The 11363-nt window shown below is 29.6% G+C and overlaps 1 protein-coding gene across 1 annotated transcript in view; it reads right to left on the bottom strand.

Annotated features, from left to right (window-relative positions):
* Positions 1-294: 294 nt before the first annotated feature.
* The window catches only part of LOC143184849 (uncharacterized), a 148328-nt gene continuing 137259 nt past the window's right edge, over positions 295-11363 (bottom strand). The window contains exon 16 of the mRNA XM_076387369.1: positions 295-424. Coding sequence (XP_076243484.1) covers positions 415-424 — 10 coding nt within the window. The 3' untranslated portion in view covers positions 295-414. The remainder of the gene's footprint in view (positions 425-11363) is intronic.

Genomic DNA, 11363 nt, shown 5'->3' with positions numbered 1-11363 from the left:
AAGATGAGAGTATGTTAATATTCCTTTTGGTTGGGGTACATTATGTTTTGCGAAAATTAAAACGAACAAAAACACTGAAGAAAGTAATAAGCAATTAGATTCGTTGTAGTTATAACTAGAAATGAAAGTATTTAAAGAATGAAGACTTGAAGACTCATTAACAGCACGAAATATTAGTTTCTTCATAATCTACTGTAGGTGCTTGCAATAAAACCTTCATTATCTGAATCAAAACTTTTTGAGCTTTTTTGGACAGTAGGATAAGCTTGAGCGTGTAAGTAAGAAAGTCGTTTATTATGAAATATGCTATAAATATTACATACGCATAAAATAAATACAAAGACTTTGGATCCAATAAAGCGAACTGAGCACTTCTCTTGCTCCTGTGCCGTCTCACTGACAACTTCTGAGTTCTCAACAGTACCTATGATAAAACATTTGAAATTGTAAATAATAATCAAATGAAACGCCTACTCATAAAAAAGCAATAGAGTTACATGATACAGTAAAAGAGATGCCTATCAAATCACAGGGAGAAATCTCATTTTTAACGAAAATTATTCTAACATTAGAGTTTTTGGAAACATTTAGACTACATTCTGTAGAATTGTTAGATAATGCATATCCACCTACATCTAAAGAATAAGAGAAAAGTGGGATACAAATAAAAGAAAGATTTTTCTCCTTTACCTTTATTAAAAGTATATAAATTATTTTATTCTTCTTACCACGTGTTATATACTAAAATGTTACAAAATCGTCTAATGAACGCCACACAAATATTACTTCTCATGCAGTTCAAGTATGATATAATGGAAGCAAGAAGTTTCTTGCTTATCGAAAAAGACGGTTCAAACGAAGGTCTTATTTGTAGAAAAAATGGATTATGCAGTTTCATTCGTATTTCAACCACTGATTAATGTTCTACATAAAAGAACTATTCGAGAAAAAGATTATTATCAATTTGGTTATTACTTCTTTAATTATTTAATTAAATAATAAATCTTGTACCATTCCATATATGTAATTAGAAGAAGTAACTGTTGACAGAAAATTTTTGCTTTATTTGTTATAGTTTGTAAGTTACAAGTTAACTCGAAAAGTAGTCAAATTTTCAAGGGTTAATGTTAATCCTGTAAAGTAAATTCGAATAAAAAAAAAACATTTCGTATAACATATTTCCATATGACCTACGTATGCTTTATACATCACTAAAGTATCGTTATTTTTTTAATTTCTGGGTTGAGAATTTCCCTTGTGAGTATTAAGGCCATGTCGTTGGAATTTAGATGAAGCGATTTTATTACAATTTAAGCTTGCATTATTATACTTATTTAAGTTCTTAAGTAACCCTTAATTTGTTAAGGATATCAAAATTGGGTCACTCGGGGATGAAAATAAGTACATATTGCTCAAACGCTAGTGATTTTAAATGAACAAATTTTCCAATTTCCGAATCTGCAAATTTTCAAATATTTAAGGCTCCCATAGACCAAAGCGAATTTTCCGCGAATTTGCGGCGAAGTGAGAAAATAGACATACGAATTGATATTAATGCAAATACGATGCCTGAGAAATTCGCCTCGATTTTGCTGTCGCCACGCCACGGAAAGTTCGCGTTAATCTGTGAAAGTCTTTAAATCTTATATCATCCATCTATAAATTTCTATATTTTGAATTTCTAAGTGTTCAAAGCATTGATATTTTTAAACATGTAAAATACAAACTGTCAACTTTCCAATTTTAAACTACCTAGCCTTGAACATTCAAAGCTTTAAGAAAAAATATAGATAATGTTTATGTTTGTCTAAGAAATAGTTAACAACGATCGCTATTGTTTCCACCTCTCCAGTTAAATATCCCCTATTAAAGAAGCAAGTAGAGTAAGAAATATTGCACTTAGCCTTGAACTAGTAGCAATGAAATATTACGTAAGAAAATAGATGGTACGTGCATGGTGCTAATCGGGTCAAGTTACGACAGTAAAAGTTGCTTTGTCTCAGCTAATACGCATATTTAGTAACTCAGCTAATCGTATAAATAATTATTACATTTTTTTGCGTACTTTTAAGATAATTATGTAATTTATTGTTTTAAAGATTATTTTCATGAAAGAATTTTAGTGTAAATTCTTTTTCCTTCATTTTAGCGAAGGATTGGATATTATTTGCTTAATATGAAAGTAATAAATAAAAGAGGCAAATAATTATTACAATAGAAATAACTAGTAAGCTTCATTATTTATTATAAAAATTGTAATAATTTAAACAATAAATTTACTCAAATACACCATTTCATGAATAATATTAACTAATGATAAGATGAAGTAACCAAACAATATAAAAATTGTTTCGAATTCAATTGGAAATTGAATTCTGTAATGCCCAAACTAAGTTCTACGTTAACAGACGAAATTAAGAAGCAGTAAAAAGTATTCAATTTCATTTCGTGTATCTTTGCCTTCCGTCACAGTGTTTTACAACCCGTTTCTCATTGCACACATGTACAGATATTGAGCAAAGTAGTGAATGTAATCAGCATATATTAAAGTTGACATTAAATCGAATCGATGTTGATGTTTTCGCACGTGAACTTATCGATAAATGAATTACCAGTTTTCAAGACGTGGGTTCAGCACAAGTGTCGTATATTTAAACAAACTAATCGAATACTTAAACAAAGTCTTCATCGCCAAGAATATTTTCAAAATTTTTGATACTTGAGATGTCATTCACTCTGCGCTCTTCAAAACATTATTATCCATGCAAAACATTAATCGTATATATAAAAGATAACTGTTATGCTTGCTTTCGTTTGAAACACCTGTTTTTTTTGAAAGAATATCTGTCTCGTCATGCTAAAAATAGTAGAACATTGAAATTACTTTTGAAAACAAATTACTATTAAAGAAATTGATTACTTTTAAGATATGAAAATAGTTACATATGTAATACACAAATAAATATTTATAGTTATGTTTAATAGTCAATATTATCATTATTATTACATGTAATAATTCTTAAATACACCATGTTAGGAATTGGAAATCATAAATGAGAACACGTACAAAATATACTTTTAAGATTTCAGAATTAAATATTTAAATACAAATTTGAAAATTTTGAAACTTCAAAGTTTAAACATTTAAAACTGGGTAGTTTAAAACATTGAAAAGTATTTTACATATTTCAAAATTTGGAAGCTATGATAGTTGATGTTTAAAATTTGAAAATTTGTGAAGTTGAAAAGTTGTATTTTAAATGTTTGAAAAATTTGAAAGTTTCGTTAGTCAAGAGTTCAAAATTTGAATATATGAAAAATAACATCTTAAATATTTATTTAAAACTTAAATATTTAAAAATTCAAAATTCGAAAGTTTGAGAAAATTAGGGTTCTTAGTTTGAATATTTATAAATTGAAAAATATTGAATATTGGAGGGTTCAAAATTCGAGTATTCTATATATCAGTATGATATGATATGATACATTATATTTTATACATTTATATAATTTAATAATAATATTTATTAGGTATTATTGTATGTGATACTTATTAAATATTAATACATTATACACAATATTATTATATTCATGTACAACGACATATAAAATACTTTTAATAGGAAATAAGATATTTGATGTTATTAAAATGGAACTACATTTAGTTACATATGTTTAAATCAATTTTCTTCTAAGTTTAAAGCATCATTTTCTAAATTCTAAGTTTAATTCATCATTCATATACTAAAATAGTTCATTATTTTTTATCTATGGCTTAGTCTTATTAATACAGAATGTAAATAAGATACTAATACATCTTTCTATCAATACCTAAAAAAGTTGTGCTACAAATTAACAAGCACATATAAAAGAATGTCAATAAATATATATGATTTGCTCTGTAAGACCTTTTGTTTTAAAGAACAATCAATACTCGTGTGAAATGAAATTTTACATGCATGAAGTAGTTAATTTGAATACGTTTTGTTATTTATTGATACATAATTCTTCCTTTAACAGCAGAATTCGATAATCCAGATAAACCACTACTCCTTTCTCCAGTACAACAAAGGTTAACCACTTCCTTTTTGTTTTACTTTCAATGAACCTAATACTCCTATGGGGTTCATGGATATTTTGCATAAACATCGCATCTTAAACCAATGTCATTTTATTGTGTTTTACTTTTTTTAATTTTTGTTCCTGTGTAGGATGAAGGAGTGATTTTCGTTCGGAATTGAGCATTATTGAAATGTGCAAATTTTTACTTGAATAGTTACTCAAATAAAATTTTGTTATTTCCTTGGTCATTTTTGTCTTAAGCAATGTTATTTAGATTTAGATTTAGAGATAATACGATACTCTTTAGTTGCTATTTTTCAAAGCTTTCAAATTTTGATGTTACTAAATATTTGAAAAATACAGACCTCCAATTGGGTAAACTTAAAAATTTTAGACCTCAATAAATATTTAGAAGATTTACATTTTGAAATTTTTAAATATTGGAAGCTTTGAAATTTTCAAATCTTCAGATTTTTGAAACCCTGAAGTTTTTTCAAATTTACAAATTGTCCAACATAAATCTTCAATTTTGTAAACTTTACAATTTTAAATTATTCACATTTCCAAACATTTTAAGCTCTAAAATTTAACAACCTTCAATTTCTGAATGTGTAAAATACAAATCATTAATTTCTTAAATTAAAAAATTTGGAATTTTCAAATATTTAAAACTTTCAAATTTTCCTTTATAATTTTGATCTTGAATATTCTCCACGATTTGCTAATATCAAGAAATTAAAAATTTTTTGTTTCAAATTCTATTTCAAAACCATAGGTTATCAATAATATTTATTATAAATTTCTTAAAAAATTTGTATTTTTCATTTGTCATTATTATCCGAAATAGTGAAATAATTATTAAAGCTGAAAATAATTAATTCATTCAAGTGACATTATCAATTTTAATCTCATATATCCTTATTCTCAAAGAAACTTCGTTATTTCGTTGAAGTGACTATTTACTTCCTTTATTTATTATTTTTATTTGAAACAAGAAGTACCTAATTCTACGTGCTGATTATTTAGTGTAAGAATGTATGTATGCTATGAAGTTAAATATTTTTCAGTAATGGCAACGCTGATTAAATGATTTAAACACCTTAGACAGCAATTTTCACAAAATGTCAAAAAATAATTTACATATACTTAAATAGCTGTTAGTATGGTTCAACGTTAACTATTGTTGTACTAAAACGGTTTCATTTCTTCTTTAGTAACTAAAATGCACCTAATTCGAGATTCATGAAAAAATGGAGTGTAAGAAGAATGTAACAACTGAATAACAAGCAAAAACAGTTTTAAAATGATGCAAATGTAAAAATTGAAGAAAATTCAAACATAAGAACACCTTAGAAAAATACAACATATTTTGAATGTGTAATATTTATATTAAATTTCATTAAACTCTGCATCGTATTAATAATTCAAATAAATTTTCTTTCTAGCTTAAAGTAATAGTATTGTCAAGCCTATTTGTTATCTTTATTTTAAACTAAAAGTGTCCAATTTATTGCTACAGTAAAGTAAAATATGCATGCAATAAAAACGTTCTATTAGAACAATTTTTAAATTAATATCGCTAATTATTTAAATTCATTTATTTAAATGAAAATAAAATAATTATTTTTACAAGATACGTAAACGATGTAGGTGTATGCATTCTGTTTCAGATTCAAGCAGCCATGATTATTAGATGTCGACGTCTTCATATATTCTGTACAGTAATCTACTTCTTGTTACAGGTAAAAAGACAAATTATTCGTTAATTTTACAAAAAATTTTCATTAAATTTGTTTTCATTAAATTAAATTACGATACCTAAAATTAGAAGTGGTTACAGTTAAATGTCTTTAAACATATACAGGGTGTCCCAGCGAACACTGTACAGCGCGTTAATTCCTAAAGTATTAGAGATACAAAAAAATTGTTCATATAGGATTGCATGATTCGAAGGGGTCAATTTATTAGCGAAGGCAAATTTTTTATAACATTATTATATGAGATATGATGGTCAAGTTTGGTTTTTTAAATGGAATTATATATTTTTTTACAAATCAGTTGATAGTGCGTTTCAAGACGAATCCGGCGACGTCTAATTTATGTACTTTTTTTGATTAATTTTCGGGATATTGTGCTTACATTTTTAGGGATTTTCGTCGGAAGAGAACCTTTCTGACCAGCAGGTACTGCGGGCGATCTATTATTCCCTTCCGACGGCGCGTCTTAGGCATTACCCCTTGAAACTGATACTAGGGTTCTCGAAAATTAATTAAAAAAAGTATATAAATTAGATGTCGCTGGATTCGTCTTGAAACACACTATCAACTGAACTGTAAAAAAATGTATAATTCTATTTAAAAAACCAAACTTGACCATCATATCTCGTGTAATAATAATGTTACAAAAAATTCGCCATCACTAATAAATTGGCCCCTTCGAACCATGCAATCCTGTGTAAACAATTTTTTTTATCTCTAATACTTTAAGAAATAACGTACTGCACAGTGTTCGCTGGGACACCCTGTATAAATACCCCGATATGCATACATGTATAGTTCAAAAAGTGCTGGTAGTATCTGTAAATATTCTTTTAAATTTCAGCAAAGTTTGTAGTTGTTTTGTAAATTTCAAGACTGGTAATTTTTTGATGAAAAATGGATCAATAGTGAGATTGAAAAATGTCCTCGTCAATGATGTTTTCAGAGAAATTATAGGAAATAATATATATTGAACAGTAAGAAAAATTATAAGACAGTCTATCATTTTTCATCACTTCATTAAAATAAAAAAAAAAAAAAAAGGAATAGATAAGTTTCTCATAAGTCTAGGGATGTTCAAAACTTCAGTGAATGGAGATAACGACATTGAAATGCAAAAGCTTCATAAGTTAAAATATGAAATTTTGCAACATACCCTCGTTAATATAATCCTGCATTTGGCAGGATTTTATTAGGATTTTTTGAAACACATAAACGATTTTTTAATGAATAAAATATATCAAAACGAGGGAGTTGTAAAAAGAATATTTAAAGATTTGTTGAATTCTAGAACATTATTTTTATAAATTTGGAATTATCAAAATTAGCGGGTCTTTAGGAAGAATGCTTTGAAAAATTTACTTGCATTTGAAGTTTTCTTTAAGAATAGACACACTTTATATGTTTTTATTTTAACTTTAAAAAAACTCAAAAGTATTCAACTATTGCATTCTTCAAGTTAGTGTATTACATTCATTCTTCAAGTGTATTCTCCCAGAATACACTTCAATGTATTGAAACTTTTCATTTTTGCCACTGGCAAAAAAGTTGCCATAATACGTAGTACGGAGTGCTGACATTGACTCAAAACTCATAATTTAGGTCGTCAAGAATGCAATTTACTTTTACGACATCACATTTCGTAACAGATTTGTTTATCCCTTACTTTTGTATTTTCTCTTGAAAGTACCTTGTATTTTCGTGAGCGGTTCCATGGGCCAGTGTGAATGATATTTCATAAATGTTCTCAAATTCCATGTAAACCAGTTATGAAGACAGTTTGGTGTTCCACGGATCATAACTGGAAAGGCGAGTTTTTGTTGTCTTTATATTACGTACTTATATCAATCTATCATCTGATTCAGCATGAAAGATTTATCTTGGTTTGATTGACATGATACTTATCAAAACATAAGTGCATATAAACAAACTTACATATGTATGAGCATTATATGCTGATTCAATCACTATTATATATTTGTCTTCGTAAATGAATTTTTATTTTAGGAAGGATTACAGCTAAGTATGCTTGCAAATGAATTTCTATTTTAGAAACGATTACTGATTTGGAGTTCGAGTATTTTTTGGTTTTATAGAGAAGTATCGATTCAGAGAATTTTGTAGTAAAAAAATAGTTGTTTTATAGAAAAAGTATTTAAAACATGGACATAGGAATATAGGGACGGAGCATAAGCTTAGTGTATAGGCGAGGGACGTGAAGCCTAATTGAGGGGAGGAGTTCGATAGGAATTGTGTCTAAATTTCATTAGTTATTCTTCTACGCATGCCCTATACCGCTAATTATGAAAACATTAAAAACAACTTAATGTAGATATCTAAAATAACACCAAAAAAATATTTATTCAACTGCAGATATTTATGCCAACTGCTACTTTTAGAAATATAATTCGAGAAGTGAAGCTTAATTAAAAATTTATTTCATCCTTTAAATACTATAAAGCGTATTTAGCTGTCGATGTTTTAGATAAATCTGTATATTGATGAATTCAAAACGTTTTTGCATATCAAAATTTCCAATAAATTGTATAAAGATCCACAATCTAATAATTATTTACAAATGTAAACTCTATATTTCATGAAAATTGAAGAACGATATACATTTTCGATTATTAAAATATATAAAATATATTTAAAAAGAGGTATTCAATAATAAAGACAAAATTGTTTTCTTTACAAAATTAAATTTAATTATGATTTTATTAATAATAGCATAACAATATTCGTTTGTATTACATACATATATTTCAAATAACCAACGGTAAGTATTTAATAAAATTGTACTAATACGTATTGTTAATAGTTATCAACATACAATTGCCTTTTTTTTTTACTTGCGCTATGAATCTTTTGTAAGGTTATTATTAACAGTATAACTAGATAGATAAGATATGATTTTAATACTAATTAGAAGTATAATTACGCTTACAATTTTAACAAGTCCCTATAAGACACGTACACTTAAGCGCCTAGGGTAGTCACGTGACTTTCCGTGATTGCTTGGTCGGTATCTGCTGTTACAGTTTTCGTTACAGAAATAATATTACCTACAATAAATAACATTACTACTGCACGAGCCGCATGTACGTGAGCTCGGCCCCTCGGACTACTTAGGACTTAGAGATACCTTCGGAAAGTAGCGAGAGAAGGCGAATGTTAGTCTTATTTTCTCACTCTTAAAACGCTGTATTCAATTGTTCAAGTCGCCGGCAAGCGGCACAAGCCAGACACAATCTTCAATTAAATTAAAACAAGTTTATGTACAAGATGATACAACTGAGAAAGGACAATTCTACATATAACATTAAACCGAAAATAAAGAATGCTATTTTTGTATAAGATGTTTAGTTTTTGAAAAAATTGATGTTACGTCCCGGCCATACTGCCGGGGTTAAATAACAGTATAATAGAAGGTGTCCCACCTAATGTGGCGGAGCCGAAATGGGGAGATTCCTGGGATGATTCTAAACAACCTTTTCCTTTGGAAAAATGTTCTCTGAAGCTTTGTGAACTTTTACTTTTTTAGAGTTTACTACTCGCCGTGCTCAAGCCTTGTACAAGAAACTCAAGATCTTTACGTTACTGCCCAATTTCTCTTAAACTATTGGAATACAAATTATGAAAAAAATCAGGGACACGTTAGCTATCGCGACATATGTTATGGAATTTTTTCAAACTTTTAAATTAATTATCCAAGTTGTAAAAAATAAAAAACGAGAGAAAAGAATTGAATAATGCCAATTTAGTATTATAGCAAAGCCGCATTATGATCATATCAATTCAGTACATAAATATCACTAATACCATTGTTCAAAACTTTTTCCACAGTTTTTAACTTGACATGCCATAGTAAAAAAATAAAAAGCAATGTTTTCGTAGTTCCTACGAATCGTACATTATTTTACTGTGTATCAAAACATTGAAAATTGTACAAAAATACTTATTTCATAAGAAATGAACGAAAATTGGACGTATTAGTTGCTGTAATCGGTAAAAACTACGGAAACACTGGTTTCTATTTTTTAACTTTGATGGACCAAAGTAAAAAATGTTTAAATAAATTGAGGTTAGTAATATGATTCCCTCATTCGAAAGTAAAAGTAAAACTTACCCATTTAGAGAGAAATTCACCTGTTGCTTGAACACTTGCTCCACTGACTCACTATGCCGATCCCGGTCGTTGGGGGATGATGCCCGGTAACGTTCAGCACAGGGTCTGCTGATCGCAGGTATACTACACTGCACAAAGCCACCTTGCATTTATGACACTTCGCGGTCACTAATACTGATCACTTTACCAAACAAGCACTTGATCTTTTAACGGCCTACAATCGCGACATGCACCGAATTAAAAACCCTGCGATCGTGGGTTATTTTGAAACGTTCTGCGACGCGGCGTCCGCAATGCCGTGGCAATCCGTAAATAAAAACAAGATGTTACACAGTTCGGCGGCGGCGAAATTACGATCGATACTGACGATTTTTTCTGAAGTATCTTTCCTCGTGCCCTCGCATCCCTCCAGCGCAACTTCTCGGGGTGTAGCTTCGTCGAAATACTCAAATTTGATTTGTTTGTTAACACCAATGAGGTTGGATCTTCCTCGGTTACTTTTTTTAGTGGGGGTGGCAGTCTCTTCTTCAGGTCGAAAAAGTCGCAAAAAAATTCATGGGAGAAAGCAAAGGCGTATCGGATCAGTATAGGAGACCGTAACGAGTGTCTCGCAGATGTGGCCGTTTATGATCACAGGTTTTGCCCTGCAAGGTCAAAGGAGCCATCCGTACTCGAGACTGAAGGCCGCAAAGGTTGCGTCGCGCCTACCGTTGGAGTCCTTTCGATGCATTCGGACTGATGAAATATGGAATTGCCCGTTGTTAAACAGCGAGTTGGGGAAACTCTTTTGCCCTTAAACATTTGATCAACGACTGTCTGGCCGAGACTAATTCGTCACCGGATTGAGGGCTAAATACATTAATTGTATTCGAATCGCTTTAACAACCTTAACTAAATATAGCTAAATGCCACTAATAAAGATGAACATCGTTTTTAATATCAGCATAAACGCCTGCAAATTCATTTCGTGTGACCACTCATCACGTCGATCCTGACTTGCCCTGTCACTTACGAAAAAACTATCATCTGCGATTATCCAACCGCCTTCGTAGAAAAATCTATTCTTTTCTAAACGTATGTCTATAGACTTGGTTTAAATTATTCATAAAAAATGCGTATTGGCACAAGGTATTCTATAGAATGTCATCGTTTGATCTTCACACTCGTTACTTAAAATGTCATCAAAATCTCTGGGAGTTTCACCGAAAGGTTCCTTAGCAACATAAGTCGCAAAATGAAACTATAAGGGCAATCATAAATGTCGCGTGATTCGTGGCTTATGTTGTTTGCCAGCGACTTGAACAGTTGAATACAGCGTTTTAAGAGTGAAAGAGTAAGACTAACATTCACCTTCTCTTGCGACTTTCCGAAGTTATCCGAAGTGGCCCGAGAAGTTGAACTCATGTACATATACA

Source organism: Calliopsis andreniformis, chromosome 10 (genome assembly GCF_051401765.1).
Source record: "Calliopsis andreniformis isolate RMS-2024a chromosome 10, iyCalAndr_principal, whole genome shotgun sequence".
Lineage (NCBI taxonomy): Eukaryota > Metazoa > Arthropoda > Insecta > Hymenoptera > Andrenidae > Calliopsis > Calliopsis andreniformis.
This window is presented reverse-complemented; position numbering and strand designations above follow the sequence as displayed.